At 45.9% G+C, this 22,036-nt stretch overlaps 1 protein-coding gene across 1 annotated transcript in view; it reads right to left on the bottom strand.

The window, feature by feature from the left end:
* ADAMTSL3 (ADAMTS like 3) overlaps positions 1-21,693 on the bottom strand; it is a 536,839-nt gene extending 515,146 nt beyond the window's left edge. Inside the window, exons 1-2 of the mRNA XM_088472851.1 lie at positions 21,626-21,693; positions 2,661-2,761 (exon numbers count right to left, since the gene is read on the bottom strand). Coding sequence (XP_088328977.1) covers positions 2,661-2,756 — 96 coding nt within the window. The 5' untranslated portion in view covers positions 2,757-2,761; positions 21,626-21,693. The remainder of the gene's footprint in view (positions 1-2,660; positions 2,762-21,625) is intronic.
* Positions 21,694-22,036: the final 343 nt, after the last annotated feature.

Here is a 22,036-nt window from a genome sequence, read left to right as displayed (position 1 = left end):
GGAGGTCGGCTGTCACTCAGCAGCGCTGCGGGAGTCCTGTGTCCCAGCAGCGCTGCTTAACAAATCTGGTGAGTGTACCAACCCGGTACAAAACGGTACAGCCCCGTTTGCCGGTACAGACCATTAGAAAACGGTACTGTACCGGCTAAAACGGTATAGTTGGAGGGTATGTCATACCTACATTCTCTGGCACCTGGCTTTCAATTTTAATAGTACATGACTCTCTCTCCCACTACCATGGAATAGGACTTATATAAAACTGCTCACACACTGAGCATTTTTTTGCTACAGCGCATATGCAAAAATCCCTAAAAACTACTGCAGTGCATGCATTACACAGAGTGTACGCACAAGAGTGAGGCTGAGGAAGTGCTGTGTGTTCCTGGGCGGTGACTGGCAGATGTATGGAGATAGTCCTTCTTATGAAAGTGTCGCAGTATGTCGCTGAAGTGGTTGTGTACACAGACGCTAATGCTGGGTACACACTGGCCGCTATATCGGCCGTTCAAATGAACGGCCGATATATTGTGTGTGCATTGGCCAGTGTGTACAGACAATATGTCTGTGAATTATGTCATTCACAGACATATCGCATCAGCTGTGAAGCACAGCCAATAGCCAATATCTCTGCAGCTATATCGGCTCATACACTTGCAGCGGAGGCCGCCGGTGAATGACAGCTCAACTAGGCGGGAACAAGTAAATGCCAGCTTAGTTGTGACGTCAGTCACAACACAGTGGGCCGACGCTTGGTAAGTGTGTATGCACTTACCAATTATCAGATAGGACGGCAGATTGGCCGGACAGCAGATCCGTCGTCCTAGTGTGTACCCAGCTTAAACACTCACATAATGTAAGAGGCGAGACACGGGCGAAAAATCGGCACCCGCCATAGTGCTGATGTAAATTTCAATGGTACGACTGATGGTGGTGTCTAAAGACGTACCACGTAGTATAACATTGTCGTGGGCGCCTCTGTTCTTCAACAGTCATACACACTGATGTACAACAGGGAAGGGCTTTGTAACTGCACTTGCATAAAGTCATAGACGGCCGTCCACCAATAGACACAGCTGCATCTCTGCCCACCTCTGAATCAGCCGCTCAGTGTATCACTTTGTTTATAAATATGTACTCTAGTCCGGTTTGATAAAACAATATACATTGCAAGAGCACTTGATAGGAAATATGGCCAAGTGTAAATATGGATGGGAAGTGCATATGTTGGCTCCTGGGAAATGTCCTTTCTGTAAGCTTAGCAGAGAGCAAAACATCAGTTACGTACACAGCATGGCAGGGGCAGCCATATTGTGTCCTGAATAAAATGTTAGTGTATTATTGCTTCCCTTTGACTTACTGACATCACTAAGGCATGAGACACAAAGTGATATCACTAACTGGTAGGGAACTAAGGGAGGAATTAAATTAGAGGCGAAGTGATACGTTTTTGCGTGTAAGTGTATACTTGTGTCATTTTAAGACACTTAAAAAAAATATATATATATATATATATATATATATATATATATATATCTCTAGCACCCACCTGCAATCTTAAAAACTCCTGCCCCATTCATGCAGCACCCCCATATACCTGTCCCACATAAATTGACCCATTTTCCTGTATTTTGCACATTTTCACCACAAAAATGACATGTCATTATTGGCCAAATTAAGAAAATTAAAAAAAATAATTTGGTCTAATTGGTCATTAAGGAGGGTGTCCCAGTGGTTCTGATCCAAGTCCTGACATTTTTATCTTAAAATAGGGATTTTCCCAACTTTTCACCTGCTCAGGAAGTGGTAAAAAATTGTGTTAAATCCTATGGAGAATTATAGGTTAACAACTTCACCTGCAATTAAATTGGGTGATAAACACTTTTCACGAAAAGTAAAAACTTTTCACATGAAAACGGCTTATCACCTCTAATCGATAAGTCTAAATTCTCATAAATATCAGACCAGCACACAGACTGCCCTTTATATAGGTGACAACATTATACCCCTTTTACACAGGAGCTAAAACCCGGGTTTTTGAAGGGTTAACCCGGGCAGCTCCCTGGTGTTAAAGGGGAGAGGGTTGGATCGCCGGGTCGAGTGACCCGGCAATCCAACCCAGGTAACTAGCAGGGTTTAACACGGGCGTAGCCCGTGAAACCCTGCTGTGAGAACAGCGCACTCTGGGTCACAATGACCTGGAGTGCGCTGCTAGCCGGCCGATTGGTCCGGCTTCAGTGGCGCTTGGAGATGACGCAACCTCCAAGCGTCCACTTTGACTCCGGAAAAGCCGGGTCTATGCAGACCTGACTGCGGTGTGAGCGGCGCTGACTCGGGAATATCCCGAGTCGGCGCCGTCAAAATTCCGGGTCTGATCCGGATAGGAACTTTGTTCCAACTCCGGGTCAGACCCGGAATTTAGGTGGAAAAGGGGTATAAGTTAGGATGGACAAAAAAACACCCTTGATTTTTATATGGTGCAATATTTCTGTTATAATGGGAATGATATTTTCCCCACAAAAATTCAGATTTGCTAAAGTTACATTAATTACCCTTTAAATATTTCAGCAATTTCATTTTGGAAAACTCTTCATACACACAACTTTGTGTCTGGCAGAAGTGTAACATAGTCGTTCACACCAAATAATTAATTTTTCATTTACCTGATATCTTGAAGATTTAACAGTCAGCGATATTATTACCCACACTGACAGAACCCTAGAGGCCATCTTGCGGTCACTGGTCCACTTCAACCTCATTTGCTCTTTAAAAAGAAGAAAAAATGCATTAGTCTCATTAGCTTCATGCTGTGGACACAGCCTTTTGTTATACAAAACTACCACAATATAGGGGGAGATGTATCAAATCTTCTAAAGAGTGGAAAAGTGGACAAGTTGCCCATAGCAACCAATCGGCTTTTACCTATAATTTTATAGACTGTACTTGATAAATGCTACCAAAGTTGATTGGTTGCTATGGGCAATTTCTGCATTTGTCCATTTCTTAGAAGCTTTGATGCATTCCTCCCAGGGCCGGATTAAGGGGAGGGCAACAGGGGCGGTCGTCCCTGGGCCCCCACACACGGAGGGTCCCCCAAACAGGGTCGGTGTGACCCTGCCGAGAACAGGCGTCCAGTGGCACCTGTTCCCGGATTGAGGTTCACTGCTGTGATCCGGTGTTACTGTATGCAGCAGCACACAGTCACCGCTGCTGCATAGAGCGCAGAGCGGCTCCAGAGTCCTCTCATCGGCGTCACGTGACACATTACGTCCGTGACGCTGATGAGAGGACTAGGGAGAAGCTCTGCCTGGAGGTCACGCCCGCAAGCCGTCACTCAGGTAAGTCAGCGGAGGAGCAATAGGCTCCGTGTGGTTTGGGGTAGGAGGGCGGTAGGCTCAGGGTGAAGTAGGTATTGGTGGGGGGCAGCAGGCTAAAGTTTTGCCTAAGGTGCCGAGAAACCTTGCACTGGCCCTGCTATGACCCATGACAAAGCATAAAGACAATGGCTCTTCTGGACCTGGTGTGGTATGTAAATTGACGGGAGGCAGAAAAAATGTCACATGATCAGTGGTGTAACTAAGGGGGGTCGAACGGGCTTGTGCCCTGGGCACCATGGGACCAGCGGCTCGGGGGGCACCACCAGCCGCGGTCCTGGACACTGTGGTCAGTGCAGGGCCGGTGGCTGTGTGTTTGTTTTAATTAGCAGTCAATGAGAGTCAGACAGACTCTCATTGACTGCTGCGCCCACTGCCGGAACCGGGCTGGAGCTCACGCATGAGCTCCATCTTCCGGCTCCTGCAGTGTAATGCAGAGCGGGCTGGCCCGGGAGGACGGAGAAGTGGCGGCGGGAGCAGGAGCCAGATCGGGGATTCAGGTAAGTGTTTTTTTTTTTAAATATGTGTCTGCTGGGGGAGGGGGGGGGGGGAGGACTACTACTGGGGGCACTGCATCGGGGGGGGACCACCACTGGGGACTACTACTGGTGGGGGGGGAAGGGGCGTGGCAACTACTGTGGGCACTGCTTCGGGGGGGGCACTACTGGGGACTACTACTGGGGGAGGAAACTACTACTAGGGGCAGTGCATCAGAGGGGACTACTATTGGGGGAGCTACTACTGAGGGCACTGCATCGGAGGGGGGGGGACTACTACTGGGGGCACAATATAAATGGCTTACTACTGGGGGCACTGCACAGGAGGGACCATTACTGGCCCTGGGGCACTGAATAAGGAGGACCGCTACAGGGGGCACTGTATAAGAGGTACTGCACTGCATAGGGGGGATCACTACGGGGGGCCTGCATAAAGGGGACAACTACTGGAGGCACTGTATAAGGGGCACTGCATGGGGGGGATCACTACTGGGGGCCTCCATAAGGGTTTCCACTACTGGGGGAACTGTATAAGGGGAACTAATGGGGCCTGCATAAGGGGGATCACTACAGGGGGCACTGTATAAGGGGGAATCATTACTGGGGCCTGCATAAGGGGGACCACTACTGGGGGCACTGTATAAAGGGCACTGCATAAAGCATTGCATACTGGGGGCACTGCATTAAGGAGTATATAAAATGGAAAGGAATGTTCCCAGAGTAACGAGAAAGGGGTGAGTGTCATGTTGACACACCCCATTTTCAGTGGCCACGCTCATTTTTCGACACACACATAGGGGGTGGGGGGCTCCATTTTTCAATTGGCCTGGACTCCAAAGACCCTAGCTACGACACTGCACATGATCCACTCTCATCCAATCACTTGCTCTTCTTTATGATCTTTTTACAAACAAAGATTTGCAGTCAGTGGGAAGGGCATACAAGCGCTTTAATCTAATTTCTATGTAAGTAGAAGGTATGAAACATATATTTATACATGTTAGTGATAACTCAACATAGCCATAGACTCAAAATGGGTGGTGCTAAAATAAACAGTAGAAATAAAATTAAAGACTTCAATAGTATATACCTTTACCACCAGTTTATTATTCATACCCATGATAGGGTATATAGGATGGCCTTACAGCTATTTGTTTTTTTTTAACAACCCACAACACTATCAACATTCCTTGTCCTCGTTGCTTTCAGTACAGTTTCAAAAAAAAAAAAAAAGGTATGTAATAATAGGCCCCAGTGTATGGATGCACCAATCTACAAAGTGCATGACTGGAGGTAAAGCAGTGCACGGCAATTGTTCATCGCATCGTCCCATCTCTTGTGCTGCACAGCAAATGGGACGATGCATGGGACGATGCTATGCTGCTAAAAGCAGCATGTAACGATACATCATGGCATTGTACACTGGATTGTGCAGTTGTGTACTTTGTATATCATTACATTGTGTTGCGCTGTTGCTGGGTACACACATCGTATAGTGTATATGTACCCAGCGTAAGCTGTTACTCACACTCTGCCTGCTCAGTTATACCCCTTTCCTAACGCTAATGGCGGGTCACACCCGGGATTTGTGCACGTGTCGATCACAGGTGCGACCCGCCTGAGACCCCTATCAGACTGGTGGCCCGAACCGGCACCAATGCCGGGTGGATGACGTCACCGCCATCGCTGCTGAGCCGGCTCTCCCTATGCAGTAAACAGGACCCGGGTCGCCTGCAGTCTATTAGAAAGCTCACTCCTGACTATGGCATAAGCGTCACTAAATTTAATCACATGTAAAGGAATTGCTCATGAATAACAGGAAAATGAAGCCTGCCAAAACACAGCTGATTAATGTCGCACAGAGAAATCTGCTATTCAACCTTCTCACTAACATTCCACCCGTCTCAAAGCATAGAACGCAGCCAGGTTTTTTTTTTATTTGCACCCCAACTATTGTGGAAAATGGTCATCAAGACTTGAAATCTAGTATAGTCTACAGCTGAGAGAAAAAAAAGATAAGTGAGCCGTCTAGACAAATGAAATGAAAACATATGAGCTTAGTGGTCACTTCTTATTAAGTAAAAAATCTTGTCAAATTATTATCAAACCCCCTAATAGCTGCCCACAGGAGGTCATCTTTGGGGACTAGAATATAACATGTTTATTAAAAGGATCCTATCAGAATCCGGATTATCAGAGTCAAAATAAATATACATGGAAAATAATGAGATATATTTTTCCTAGTGTGGCTGCAAAGTATTTTAATTTCCCTCTGGGTAACAGCTAAGCATTCCCTTCACCTGTTACTGTTCATATTATAACATTGCAGTGAGAAGACATACTGAGTATGGCCACACCAGTAATGTGTCTCAACCAAAATCCTCTCTATTCAGCAAGCAAAGGGGCTGATTCTAAGTCGGGCGCAGTCACATCCAAGTTTGTATCTGTCCGTCTATGGGGGTATTAGCTTGCCTTCATGTGTCCCAGTCACACCACCCACTGTTTTATATGTGTCCTTGCTTTAGCCGTCATTATTAGTATCTGGGCTTCCACCAGCCCCATGCGGTGTGCAAAAGATCCATCTGAAACAGTCGTCCCAACTGCGTCCGAACAACTAAATCAAACAAATAATTTGGGCAACACGGCAATGACACTTCCATCCGCTACATGCGTCTTAATACTTGCCACGCAGAAACTCTTACTTAGGCTCCATCTGCTTGAGATGCGATGTAGACAGAGCTACTGTACCTGCAACTTTGTACGCAGACTACCTTTTCAGATCAAGACAAAATCATAAATGCATTAATTTCCTCAGATACATCTGACTAAGGGGCATATTTGCCCATTGCAACCAATCAGATTCTAGCTATTATCTTCTAGAAGGAGCTAGATAAATGTGCCCGGCACTAGCAGTGTTTAACGGGACCTGGCGCACCGCAAGGGACTTTTTAGCGCAACTGTGTAAAGGGCACATTTGTAGATTTAGAAATTTATCCAGGAATCTAGAATGTATCCAGGAATCTATGTGTTAATGCCCGTTAATAGTTAATTTATCAGGCGAGAAGAAGGGGCTCTAATTGAATAGCCCCAGGTGTTCCCTTTTTCAAACCCGGTATATTGACAGGGCTAATTGGATTCCTGCCTAAGGGCCGTATTCAATTAGACGCGAAAAGCAGAGATCCATGAAAAAGTATCGCCGATTGCGACTTTTCGCCTGTCGGAAACTTATCTCCATATTCAATTCCAAATACTTTTCGCTTACGCAGAAAGTCAATGCAATGTAATAGGCGAAAAAGATTCGCCTTTGAATAGCTGGAGAAAAGAAGTGCATTTTTTTTATTTTGGGGAGCAAAGGTGGGGAAACCACTCAGAACCCTTGGGACAGCCCCCAAAAGACAACTGTGTAAAAAAATTCCAGAAAAAATCTTAACACCCCCAAAAAAGTACTTTAATTTGGATGGGTGCAGGGGGGGGGGCAAAAAAGTGGGGGGGACAAATTCAAAAACTAGTTAACTAAGGTTCTGGGGGTGCTCTAAGAATGGGCCAAGTGTTTTTGAGGTTGCAGGGGCTTTTATGATGGAGGAATTTCACTTTTATTAAAGTCGCTAATTCACTTCAAAGACGCTAATTAGAGGCAACTGTACCAACGTAAGTACCCCAAACAGCTTATTTAGGACTAATCGGGCGCTACTACATTGAGGTTTCTGCATCTTTTTGGGGAATTCAGGCTGATTTCCCCGATTCTGACACCACTTTTCATCTGTTCTGACTTTGCGTTTCGCCATTTTCGTGTCTTTGGAATTGATTACGGAAAATAGCGGGGACGCGCACGATAAGTTTCTACGGTCAAAAGACGCGAGGTAGGCGAAAAGTCCGGCAGGCAGAACTTTATCGCAGGTGCGAAACTAATTGAATACCACCCGTAAATATCTTCCTACAATGACCATGATACCGTTTGTTTGCAAAAACATTGCAGAACTTTTGACAAAAAAGTTACTTCACAACAAAAATTGGTCTTGTTTAACAAAATGGATGTTACAAGGCTACATTCCTATTGCCAGATTAACTGTAGTGGTACAAATTTGACTCTGGCCCTGAAGCAATTTTTTTTTTTTTTTTCTTCAATTAATGATTTTTCAACAAAAGCAATGTGTATTTTAAAGTGTGTTTTATTAAAATAAGGTTATTTTAGTGATAGAATCGTAAGTCAATGGGTTGAAGTACTTAATATTGACTTTAGAATATGCTCTACAGTAGTGCATGTGGGGGGGGTTCTGAGTATCCAGAAACACCCCCCTGGTCAGTTCTGGTCAGCAGACAATATCTACAGCTACGACCAGAGGATGGCTTTTCTGAGCCGACCGGGCACAGAATAGAGAGCTGCTGTCAGTGTCACTGCTGAGTGCAGTACTGCCAAGTGCCCATCTCCATTTATGCTGCCCCATCTGCCAGAAGTCAGCCCTGCAATGCTGACCACAAACTGAAAGCAGAGCTGACTGAAGGATGGCATGCAGCTCAGAGGTGGGAACACGCAGCGTGGGGGAGAGACCTGACTCCCACTCAGGAGGATCAATAGCTGGGATTCTAGATAAGGAAGTTTTGGTTTTGTATGTGAACTATCTAGTCTCTCACTCTCTGGGGGGTTTCTACATCTATCTACAGTCTCTCTGGGGTTTCTACATCTATCTACAGTCTCTCACTCTCTGGGGGGTTTCTACATCCATCTACAGTCTCTCACTCTCTGGGGGGTTTCTACATCTATCTATCTACCTACCTAGAGTGTCTCACTCTCTGAGGGGTTTCTACATCTCTGCCATTTGGGCCTCAGGGTCCTTGCAAGGGCAGCAAGGCCCTTTGGACCTTGTTGGATGTTGACCTTTTGTTGCTGGTTGCAAAGGGGCCCCCATAAAAGTACAAGCTTCAGGCCCCAAAAATGTAGATCCAACACTGGGTATGACTAAATCTGGAGTGCGGCCCACAAGGCCACGCCCCTTACATGCAAAGTCACATCCCATAACAGTGAGGCCACGCCCCTTTTACCACTGCGTGCACTACTATCTCTCATGGGTCTGCACCGGGTGTCACCAGGATGAGTGACGCCACTGGATGTCACTAATGATGTCATGCTGCAGTTTCCGCATGATGCGTCCCTCCCCACCGTCGCCCCAGCATCAGAAAGTGTGTATGCACTTGCTACATGCCGGGTCCCGTCGCCGGCGATATCGAACTGGGTACACATCAGCTAATGTGTACCCAGCTTTAGAGGCACAATGCAATAAACAGGGCCTCTTTGTAACGGAAGGGACTGGGGTGTGTCAGTACCACCCACTTTGAATGGCAGGAGGGCTAATCTTGGTGTAGTTTGTATAGACACACTCCAAGCACAATGATCCTGCTCCACCAAGTTACTTACCCCTAGAGGAGGGGGTGGGGCCCTTAGGCAGAGGGGCCAACCTGAAATGTCCCCTATACACATGTGAGCCATTCTGACTTACTGTCAGCATTCAGCCTGGGATCGGCCGTTACTCACTGCGGCGCTGGCTTCCCCTGACTAACCACGCGGTCAGACACCGAGTGCGGCGGTGGGTGACATGCCTAGCATTATCCCCGAGGCCCTGTTGACTTCTACGCAATCCTCCATATCGGAGTTCCGGCGGAGGCGTTCTGGTAGCCTGGTCACCTCTCAGCTGTCTCTCTCCTCCAATGGACAGCTACCTAAGGTTATAAAGCAGGACTCCAGGAAACAGGAAGTCGTCTGAGCAACTTCTCCAGTAGCTGCTAGCTTTGGATCACTGTTCCAGGCTGTTGTATCCTCAGTGCGCTTCACCAGTCTCTGTGATATTCTCCAGTGATATTCAGCAACGGTCACTACCGATACTCTTCAGTGATATTCAACATCAGTCACTACCAATATTCTTCAGGAATATTCAACATCGGTCACTACCAATATTCTTAAGCGTTATTCTACATCGGTGATTACCGATATTTTCTAGAGATGAGCGGTTCGGATTCTGTGGATTCCAAACCGCTCCGAACATTGGGGATCCGAGTCCACCGCCTGACTTGGATCCCCGTCCGGGGCCGAACGGCGGCCGCCTGATGTCGGTTTCTCACTAGAGAATCCGACATCAGGTCTCCTTGCGTGTAGGGCAGACCGCTGTGATAGCGGTCTGCCCTACACAGAACAAACACACAGCCGCCAGCGGCAGCTGTGTGTTTGTTACAGCAGCCAATGAGAGTCACACAGACTCTCATTGGCTGCTGCACGGAGGGAGCCGGCTGGAGCTCACTCAGGAGCTCCGTCTTCCGGCTCCTTCCTCAGTGCGTGGCAGCAAAGCGGACGGCGTGGGAGCGGGGATTCAGGTAAGTTTTTTTTTTTATGTGTGTAAGGGCGGGGGCGCTACTGGGGGGGTCTGCTACTGGGGGTGCGGGGGGGCTTCTACTGGGGGGGCCTGCTACTGGGGGGGCCTGCTACTGGGGGGGCTGCTACGGGGGGGGCTGCTACGGGGGGCCATACTACTGGGGGGGGCCTGCTACTGGGGGGCCATACTACTGGGGGGCCATACTACTGGGGGGGCCTGCTACTGGGGGGCCATACTACTGGGGGGGCCATACTACTGGGGGGGCCATACTACTGGGGCGGCCTGCTACTGGGGCGGCCTGCTACTGGGGCGGCCTGCTACTGGGGCGGCCTACTACTGGGGGGGCCTACTACTGGGGGGCTGCTAATGGGGGGCATACTACTGGGGGGGCATACTACTGGGGGCCTCCTAATGGGTGGCATACTACTGGGGGGCCATACTACTGGGAGGGCCTGCTAATGGGGGGCATACTACTGGGGGGGCCTGCTAATGGGGGGCATACTACTGGGGGCCTCCTAATGGGTGGCATACTACTGGGGGGGCATACTACTGGGAGGGCATACTACTGGGAGGGCCTGCTAATGGGGGGCATACTACTGGGGGGGGCATTCTACTACTGGGGGCACTGCATAGGGGACCCTACTACTAAGGGGACTGCATAGGGGGCACCACTGCTGGGGGCATTGTGTAAGGGACACCACTACTGTGGGCAGGGGCGGATTGGGATGGAAAACCAGCCCGGGAAATTTATAGAAGCAGCCGTAATGGGGGCGGGGTCTATTGAGGGGTTGGGGTCTGTCGAGGGGGCGGGATCCCTCCTTATAGGGCTGATTCTGAGTTGGACACAATTGCAGCTGTCCTTGCGTCTTTTGATGCAGTTGCATATTTAGGCTAATGCAGCTTTAATGGCCTTTTCTGGTGTACATCTGTATTTTCCAACTTTCTACAGACCCTGCAAACATGCTTTGCGCGTCTTTTGACGCCACCATCGGTCGCACCATTAGAACTTTCACCAGGCCAATATGAGCAATTCAGTGTCATTATAGCCAACCCTCTGTAACCACCCAACACATTTCTAGTACACTTTTTGGTGCATGCATCTGAACTCGTACTGCAACTCTGTAGGAACACCATCGGGACGCAACGCGGTGTAACTCAGGCACATGTGCAGATATAAAACAATGCACAAGAAAAAAAATAAAACACATTGGCTCCCACAGAAAAAAAACACACATATTGTCTCCCACAGAAAAAAAACACATTACCCCCATAGGAAAAAATAAAACACATTGGTCCCCAAAAGAAAAAAAAACAAATTGACCAGCATGTAAAAAAATAGAAAACATTGGTCCCCACTGGAAAAAAAAACAACACATTGGCCCCTACAGAAATTAATAAAACACATTGGCCCCCATAGGAAAGAAAAACACATTGACCTTGAATGAGAAAAAATGAAAACACATTGGCCTACACAAGAAAAAAATAGTGAGAGCAGTGTACATGCCTTGGGCCGAAGGAGGGAGAGGGTGGGGGGTTGGCGGTGGGTGTATGTCCCAGGGCTGAGTGGTACTGTATGTCTAGGGGGCCTGGGGGTAGGGTGGGTTATATATATAAAATCCTGTGTTGACCGGCACCCCTAATAGCTTTTACTGGTGGTACAGTATGTAATCCATATATATATATATATATGTATATATATATATATATATATATACATACAAACAGTATATATATATATATATATATATATATATATGATATAACTCACATACAGTATAGAAACTTACTTTAATGTTATATATTCATATTCTTTATTATTCTACTGGTGCCTACCTGCACACAGTAGTAACAGTAATAATGGGCAGTTTGCTGGGCGCCGGCATCCTGGAACAGTGCAGCAAGCTGCATCACATCGCTTCTGCTGCCTGCCTGGTGTGGTGACATCTGTGGGAGGCTGAAGGCGGGCTTCGGAGGGGCTGAAGGCGGAGCAAAGGCTCCGTCGCCCATTTTTTTTTTTTTTTTACTATGCTTCAAGTTCTGCCGTGCCGATTAGGGCTTCAGCTGACGGCGGCCGCTCAGCCCATCCTTCACTAATTTAAACAGCCCAGCGCTTCCGCTGCCGTGAAGCGCGGGGCTGTTTAAATTAGTGAAGGATGGGCTGAGCGGCCACCGGCAGCTGAAGCCCTAATCGCGGCAGCGGAAGCCGGGGAGGGGGTCCAGATAGAGAGGGGTAGGCTGAGCGGCTGCTGGCCACCAAAGGCACCGGCCCAGCGGGAACTGGCCCAGCATCCCGGCGGCCCAATCCGCCCCTGACTGTGGGTATTGTGTAAAAGGGGCACTACTGTGGGCATTGTGTAAAAGGGGCACTACTGTGTGTCGTAACATAAATAAGAGACACTACTTTATGGTGTAATGTGAGTCAGGCCCTATGTGCGGTGTAATGTGAATAAGATTGTGCACTGTGACTCCTTGGGCCATAGCCCACTATGTAAACAAGTACTGTGACTCTGCTGGCCGTACCCACTGGGTGGGTGCACTACTTTTCATTTCTGCCACTGCTGTGTGGCAATGTTTTCATAGATGTGCTTTATACTGTGGTGTTTGTGTCGTTGTGCCGCTGCTTTGTCGCTTAGTAACCAGTCAGCTCACTGCAAACTTTGGCCAATAATGTTGAAAACAATATTATAAGCTGTGATATGGTCTAAATTGACTGGAAATTAATGTTATTGAGGTTAATAATATTCTAGGAAGAAAAAAAAAAGACCAATTTATGTGATTTTAGCTTTTTTTGTAAATTTTTGTAAAAAAATCCAAATCCAAATCCAAATCCAGTCACCGCAGTTTGGCAAATCCAAATCCAATCCAAAGCCGGACGACGAATTAGAACCAAATCCAAATCCGGCAAAAATGGTCCGGCGCACATCCCTAATATTTTCCATTGATAATCACCAGGCACTCAGTTGTCTTTCTTATTTCCCTGTCAGTTGCTAATTCCTGGGTCCCTGATCAGGGGTGGCGACCTGCTTATTGGGCGCAGCTAAACCCATATCCCAGTTAGAGGGGTCACTGATGAAAACCACCAATGAGTAAGACTCCACACCTCTGGTCAGGTCTCATCAACACCCGGAATTAGCTGATGAAGTTATATGTACTTCCTCCTCGTCTACTGCTGCCTCCCCGGACTCCCAGTCCTCTGACTGGAAACCTCCAGGGCCAGGTTGTGGCACCCCTGTGAACTGTCCTGGAATATTATGGAGTCTCACAGATTCACATCCTAGCTTGTCAAACTCAAGGCACGTTATAGTTTTTTTTAACGCTAGTTACAAACAACTTGTGCTGGCATTGGCTTGATTCAGTGATCTGTAGCAGCCAGTTAGTGTGCACTAACAGCCACATTTATGATTAGGATTTTATTACTTGTTACCTATGTTAAATGCAGCTGCTGCTATCTTTCAATACTGATAGCGCTGTTTTTCTAATGACAGACAGCTGCGCTAGCCTGTACTTCTGCCCATACAAAATGTATGGGTTTAGCATTTACTAACAAGTATTTTTTGTAGCTTAACACGTGTTAATTGAAACTCTCCAGGATGCTGCCACTTTTATCTTGTCCCGGTGGGTAGGCAGCGGCATCTGGGTCATTACCCCACAATGCACTGCAGCAGCTCCTTCTCCATCCCTTCCCTCTTGCCCTCCAATCCCTCCCTCCTTCTCTATGGAGTTAACTTAGGGTGGGGATACACATATATAGAAAAGTTTTGCATATCAAATTCATCAGCACAGTCTGCTGGTACGTCCTAGTCGCATTGCAACTTAAACACATTTTCGGTAAAATAGACGCCAGACGCTAGCAGAGTGGCATCGCCAGACGCTAGCAGAGTGGCATGGAACCTAGCAGCTCACTCACGACAGGCAAGCATATATATACACACATGGCCGTAGAAAGCTGACCGGGGCCCGATTGAAGGGGGCGTGGCCTATTTGCAGTAGTTGTGGCCATGCCCCCTCAGGGAAAAAATGAAGCGGGGAACAGTGAGCCCCCCAGCCCGGAGCAAATCTAGTGGGGGGTACGAGTTCAGTGTGATCCTGCGATGCTGGGTTGCAGCATCGCGGGATCACGGCAATCCATCGCAGATATATGGGCCCCATTAGATAAGGTGTCACAAGCTAGAATTATATAGGGCTCTACGAATACTAGCTTGTGACACCTTGTCAAGAGATCTAATGGCTTATCATGGGATGTTTTTTTTATTATTATTAATTAGCATATTCTTCCAAAATTATCTAAGTCAGAGGTGGGGAACCTTTTCTCTGCCGAGGGCCATTTTGATATATATAACATTATTCACGGGCCTGGTGCAGGCCACGCCCCTCCATGTGACGTCACATGGGGGCAGGGCCACAATCGCCAGTGATTACAGCAATGCCCGGAGCATCGTAAGGATGCTCCAGGGAGCTGTGAGGGCAGCGGTGTGACCGTTTGAAGCGTCCTAAGGACGCTCTAGGTGGCACTGCTGCATAGATTCTGGCTGCAGGGTGCCATTCTAGGCACCCTGCTAGCCAGAAGAGGCTAGCAGAAAAAAGCTCAGAGGGCCAGACCAAATGAATCTGCGGGCCTTATACGGCCCCCTGGCCTGAGGTTCCCCATCCCTGATCTAAGTTGTGTCCGTCCAGAAGGATAGTTAAAAGTGGACACAGCTGTAGCTCTTTGAAATACCAGTGTTCATAAATTACATTGCTGTGTATAATCACTCCCACAAACTGCAATCCAATACCATATTTTGTGTACTTATTGCATAACTCAAGCAGGCAGTGACATCATTTTATACAGCTTTCAACCAGTACATTGATTATATTTATAATTAATTTATATGAAGTACATGAGCATTGTAGAGGCAAATTTAGAGCCAATTCTGAGACAAGCTATGATCTATTTTATTCATATATTTGCAGGTGAAAAATAAATTACTCAAATACTGTAAGTTCCAGTCTCAGCATATAATGAGTGGGAACAGTCATGAAGATGTCTCTCTATAGTTCTGTGTATTACACTTTGAAGGATAGTTCTCTGCATAGAGTATGATGAAAAAGCAGAGGGGGTCATTCAGACCCGCTCGTGAGCGGCAGTATGCTCGCAAGCGGGTCGATGTTCCCCCACTGCGCATGCGCACGACGGAGGGAGGTCCGTCGTGCGCATGTGCGAGACCCGGCGAGCGACGGGCTCTCCATCGCTTCGGGTCTCGCACCAAAGGGGGCGTGCTGTCGATGTTGATTGACAGCATGCCCCCTTTGGTGGGCGTGCCGGGGGCGTGCCTGCCAGACAGAGGCGTTCCCATGGGAACGCCTACCGTCTGAAGCCGGCCCCACTGACATCACTAGTGATGTCAGTGGGAGTGATTTTGGCTCTGATAGGGCCAAAATCACTCCAGGGCTTGCAGCAGCGAGACCCTACCGCAGGATCTCCGTCACAAGCCCGATGGTCGTGATGGTCAAGACCATCGCGACCATCATCATGGACGCTCGCCCACAGCTATGCGAGCGTCCATGAGGACGCACCAAAAAAAGGTAGGAGGGCCCTGATTCAGAGCGAGCGCTCTGGTCAGAGCGTTCAGCTCTGAATCAGGCCCAGAGTCTGTGAAAATATCATACAGTCAGGATTTACACTTGAGAACATGTAGAACGCTTAACCACTTCCATCTACACTGCAGGGGTGGGCAATAAGCGGCACTCCAGCTGTTGATGAAGTGCAAATCCCAACATGCCATGCAACAGTTTTAGAATGGCCAAATAGCAACACTGTTGCATGGCATGCTGGGTTGTGTAGTTCTACAACAGCTGGAGGTCCGCTTATTGCCCACCCCTAATCTACAGAGTGTTTCACTGGCTATCGGCCCTAATGTTTTTCTTATAACATTTAAAGTAATTGATGTCATTTAGTGAAATGTGACACAGACATACATTGGTCTATGAGAAACATGAGGAGGTCATAGCAAGTGATGAAAGTGTTCACCATTAGCATCCAGGCCAAGGTTCATGCATGTGCGAAGTGATAGCCAGCTGTTCCCCACCTTAGTCAGCAGCAGAGTGCAAAATTCAAATATGGGAGCCACACCAACTGCCAGTGAGGATGCCAGTTGGTGTGGTTCCCCTATTTGAATTTTGGACTGGACTCTTAGCTGAGGGGGCCTGCCGCTGCTGCTGGTCTGGCCAGGTCCCGGCACCTGCACAATGTACCTGGCAGGGGCCGGGACCAACACTTGTGCATGAGCGGGGGTGGCGCAGCGCATATCGCCGGCTTCTAGGGACTGCATTGGTTGCAGTCCCGGGAAGCTGTGTAGGGCTGCCAGATTGGCAGAGCAGCGGCTTCCACTGCAAGCCGGTCTCTGAAAATCGTAGCCCGGACTGGCAGTCCCAGGGGGAGAATAGCCCTCCCCCTTGGGCTGCCTGTCCTTTGAGTGACTGGCAGGTAGCGCTTCCAATAGGAAGCCACCTCCAATCACAGTGTAGCCAGTGCGGTCAAGGACTGCAACTGGCTCAGTGAAGTAGCATATTTTACCCCTAGGTAAAATCCGCCACTGGCTGCAGCCTCACCTCTGGAGCTGCCATTGCTAGTCAGTAGGTATTCCTGCTTCTGACAGTGGTGTTGTGCACTGAGGCGTCCACATTCATCATGTCTGTGTGTTACGTGCCCATATGAACCTTGCCAGTAGCAAGTGAAACACCCTGTATAATGACAACATATAATGACAGTAACCCCTACACACATTCCCACTTCTTTTTGGAAAAAAATCCAACTTTTTAGAAGCACTGGTATTAATTAAATAACTTCACACTGATAAGCAAATATGGTCAGTTTTACAGGACTGTAACTTAGAAAAACCATATGTTTGTTTTTTAAAAATATATAAACTTTTTTTTTGTTACGCGTAATATGTGATGATTTCATTTAGAATATCTGCACTATCTTATATTAGCCAAGCATACATGGATAACGTCATCTATTATTAAGACAAAACCCTCTAGAGGCCTTTTTCAAAGTTAACATCATTAAAGGAGATCTGCAGCAGGGAAAAGGGTCAGACTGGGCATAGCATAGGCGTTAGGTCACTGGGGCTAGCATTTACTCTTAAAAATAGTTGTGTTATGTCATATATTTAAGACTTTTAAAATATTTCCCTGATCATCCCCTTTTTAAAATTACTTTCCTCTAAGAAACTAGTGGCAAATGCTCTTAGTGTTCTATCTGTTGTTCAGTACCTGTATCCTATTCGCTTACTAGTGTCACCACACAGCCTAAAGATGCATGATCAGTGCAAATCACTGAAGAGGGGAGGAGCGACAGCCCTATATTCAAAGTGCCTCCATACACTGCACGATGTATGGAGGCGATCTACATTCACAGCAAGACATTGGCTGAACGACGGTCGTGAGGATCGGACAGGTTTGATAAACTAACCAAACGACCCAGACCATTTTTCAGCTGTATTCAGGCTGTGAATGATTATAATTCAGTACCGTACACTGGGGCAAGGACGGAATTGCAAAGCTGCTTGCATACAGCTTTGTAATTCCATCCCAAACTGAATCACCCCCACTGAACGACAATCGTTCAAATCAAGTCATTTGATTGGCTGGTTTTCACAATTTGCATGCAGTGTATTGCCAGCTTAAGAAAATATTTAGCGATTATCTATTTACAGAGAGAGATACAGCACAGTAATACAAGTGGGTTTTGGTGGATATCCAAGTAGCTCCGATATATTTTCAGGGGCGAAAAATGGGGTCTTCTCGCTGATACTTCCCGTTTTTCACCCATTTTTTATATCCCGGTATCCTATTTGTTTGGCCAAACAAATAGGATTTTTGGGGCAAAAACACATAGGATCCATGATAAGTTCACAGACCTATGTGTTTTTGCCATCGCTGCGGTGAAAACATGGCACTTTTCAGGACACATCAGAACCTGATAAAAAAGCCCCAATAAGTGCCGGCGTCGGGTGGATTTCGGGGATAATTGGATACCGCCCTACGAGTTCATTATACGGGATGTAGTTACCATCACGGCGGTTGGGACGCCGGCGCTCAGAATACTGGTGACGAAATCTTGACAGCAGACGGAATCCCGGAGCCAGAATCCCGACCACTGGCACCCCATTGTTAAGTATTAGGGTTAGGGGGATGATTAGGTTTGGGGATTATGGTTAGGCAGCAGTGGGAGTGTTAGGGCTAGGCTGCAAGAAAGGTGGGTTAGGACACTTACCTTAGTGCAGTGGTTCTCAAACTCGGCCCTCAGGACCCCACACAGTTCAAGTTTTCCAGGTCACCTAGCAGGTGCACAGGTGTATTCACTTCTCATTGACACATTTTAAAAGATCCACAGGTGGTTATAATTACTTCACTTGCAATTTTGTGTAGAAACCTGGAAAACATGCACTGTTTGGGGTCCTGACCACCGAGTTTGAGAACCTGTGCCTTAGTGGGTCGGGATTCTAACTGTCGAGATGCCACTGTCGTTATTCTGACCGCCGGCATCCCGACCGGATACCAAGCCCATTATACATGTGATAGTGCTGAGATGCAAACCTCACTCATATAATTCAGGAAACAGTGGTCGACTGTTGGACGTAGCATGTATTAACATGGGGGCAATTCACTGATATAAAATATTTTACATCAATTACGTTTTTGAGCCCATGTTCACCGTCAGTGATAAGTGTAGAAACGGCAACTATGTTGTGAGTTTGATATTTGTGGATAGTGCACTAAAACAGTGTTTCTCAAACTCAGTCCTCAAGGCACACTAAAGGTGCATACACACAACGATTTTTTGAACGATTTAATTATAACGATGTCGTTATCGTTCTCAGTTTCTGAGTTATTACGATGAACGATTATCGTTCATGCGTGTTCCCGTTTGTAGTTTATTCTGACTGACCAACTGAATGATTTTCATTAAGGGAAGTTACAAAAATCGTTTGTAGTTCAAAAAATTGTTCATTACACTTGAAAAAAATCTGACAGATAATCGTTCATAAAATCTTTAGTAACAAAATCATTGTGTGTGTATGCAGCTTTAGGGGTATATTTACTAAAGTGAGAGTTTTTAGACACGGAGATTTTGCCCATAGCAACCAATCAGATTCTACTTAACATTTAACTAGCACCTTTTAGAAGATAATAGTTAGAATATGATTGGTTGCTATGGGCAACATCTCCACTTCTAAAAACTCTCACTTTAGTAAATATACCCCTAATAGTCCAGGTATTAAGGATAATAATGCTTGCGCCCGGTGACTTAATTAGTACCTCAGTCAGTTTGATTTAACCATCTGAGCTCAAGCATGGATATCCTTAAAACCTGGACTGTTAGTGTGGTTTGAGGACAGAGGGGGCAATTCAATTCAACGCGATGTTTGGTCGGGCTAAAAGATTTCTTCTCGCACCCTCCTGGGATGCGAGGAGAAATCTGACAAAAGTGCAGACCGCGCGGCTGTTCAGTCAGAGAATTCCGGTTCTCGCTACTAAACACCCAGGTTAAGTCGTGAGAACCGGCATTCTCCGAGTTAACAGTGCGCTGAATTGAATAGCTCCGGGAGCTCCCTCCCGCGGATATTCAACATCGCATTGAATTGAATCACGCTCAGAGTTTGAGAAGCTCTGCTTTAGAATTACCAAAGATCACTGTTGCATATGACGTACTAGGCCAACTTCAATCATCAAAACCCTTATATGAATCTACAACTATCTCTGACTGTTATAATTTGTTAGTTAAATACATTTGTAGCCTTCCCCATAAACAGAATGGCCAGCAGTTCACAAGCAATTATGACCAAGCATCACATGGGTCAGAGCCACAGGGGGCATTAACATCAGTGAAGCTGAGCCTTTAAGTGTCACAACCAAACATACTTAGGACTACCCAACTAACATACTAGGGACTAGCATAAAATGTTAATCAAATAAATCATACAATTTATGTCAAACTTTGGGTTTTCAGCAAGTAAAATAATGTTACCTTATTGCTCTTAGCATCAGATTTATACTACAACTCAGTAGTTACAAAAGGTGTGTTTTAGAGAGAACTGGTGTTTTCCAGCTATTTTTGTTATAATAATAATAATAATAATAATAATAATAATAATAATAATAATAATAATGAGAGTTCTTGGTATTTTTGTATATAAAAGGTTTTTTTATGTTTAAAGTACTAACAATATAAAGAAGTCATGTTCTGTTTATACAACGCTCTTGCAAAATGTATAACCAATTATCTTACAGAAAATAAATCCATGGTATTTCCGTGCATGTTCATTGCTCTATAGCAGTGAGAATTGTCATTATCAGCTTTCACAGCATAACCTGCATGTCTATGATACAATTGTAGAGGTCCTGATTATATACCACTCTTCTCTTTTTACATGTTGACGTTTCATTAAAGATTAACCCTTTAGATACAGTCATGAAACATAAATTCTACTCAACTTCCACTGAAATATTTGTACATTAATTTTGGGTCTAATGCCAAGCCTGAATTTTGCAAAACATGTTTTTATTGCCTGATATGTCAATGTGGAAAGTTATCCTATTCAATCAGATCCACCTGCCACATGATTCATGTAGCTCCTGAGTGTATTTGGCAACCTCCATAAAATTTATACAAATTTACACAATACGGTCTCCTACTCCCCCTTTCTTCCAGAAAGACCATCATCTAATTCATGTGACAGCAACATATCACATCAATACACTGTCACACACATTGTATACAGCCGTCATCAAATTGTTACAATTTTTTTTATTTATTTTTTGTCATAAGAAAATTAATTAGAAAAATAAGAGTTGCACTCCAGTATACTCATGGGCTATTAACAATAATCAAAATTTGTTAAAGATCATTGATGGGGTTAAAAGTGCACATAGGTATAATAAACTGGATAATACATATATTACTTTTCAGATTCACAATTTTGGATCTATGAGACATCATACATTGCAATTACCTTAAAAACTGAAGACTGCAATTAACATCACAGCATGTGATATGGTAACAACCAACTACCGCTAGTGACATTCATCACCTCATTGTAAAGTTATAAGGAATATCCTAGTATTTAAAGTGTTAAAAAGCATGAAGGCAATGTACTCTTCAGGGGCACAATTCTGGGCTTCCACACCACTACTTCAAAGGAATTGCAAAGAGGTCTGCCATGCTCTGGCTATATATATATATATATATATATATATATATATATATATATATATATATATATATATCTATATATATATATATATACACACACACACAACTCAAACACAATAGATTGAGAGACTTGCAATCCAGGAAACTAGACTCACACATGTATATTGACATTATGACATCTCTTTGACAACTCACCTTCCCTAGGACTGGCTCCCACGTCTATTCCTCATGCAACTACTAAACTGTATGCAAAAAGGAGAATATCACAGTCCAGAAAGTGCAAATATGAATATAGTCTTCAAATCTTCATTATCTCTTGTGGTCTGTCTGGGTCTGGCTTGGAGCAGAGGGCACCATTGTGATCATTGAGTGTGTGGCACAGCTGTAAACCACAGAGGGGAAACTTGCACAGCTCCTGGATACAGCTGGAAGCTGCCTCCCTGCTGCACAAGTCAAGCGGCTGAATGCAAATGCAACAGGTCTGTTGGTGACAGAAGGAGCAGCTGATTTTCATCTGCTAGCGCCACCTACTGGTCGTCGCCGCGAGATGCAGGGAGGCACTGCTTTAAGGGTTCCCTATGGAAAAGCAGCTGTGAGCAGACAGAC

Source organism: Taudactylus pleione, unplaced genomic scaffold (assembly GCF_031769625.1).
Source record: "Taudactylus pleione unplaced genomic scaffold, aTauple2 ptg000129l, whole genome shotgun sequence".
Taxonomy (NCBI): Eukaryota; Metazoa; Chordata; class Amphibia; order Anura; family Myobatrachidae; genus Taudactylus; species Taudactylus pleione.
This window is presented reverse-complemented; position numbering and strand designations above follow the sequence as displayed.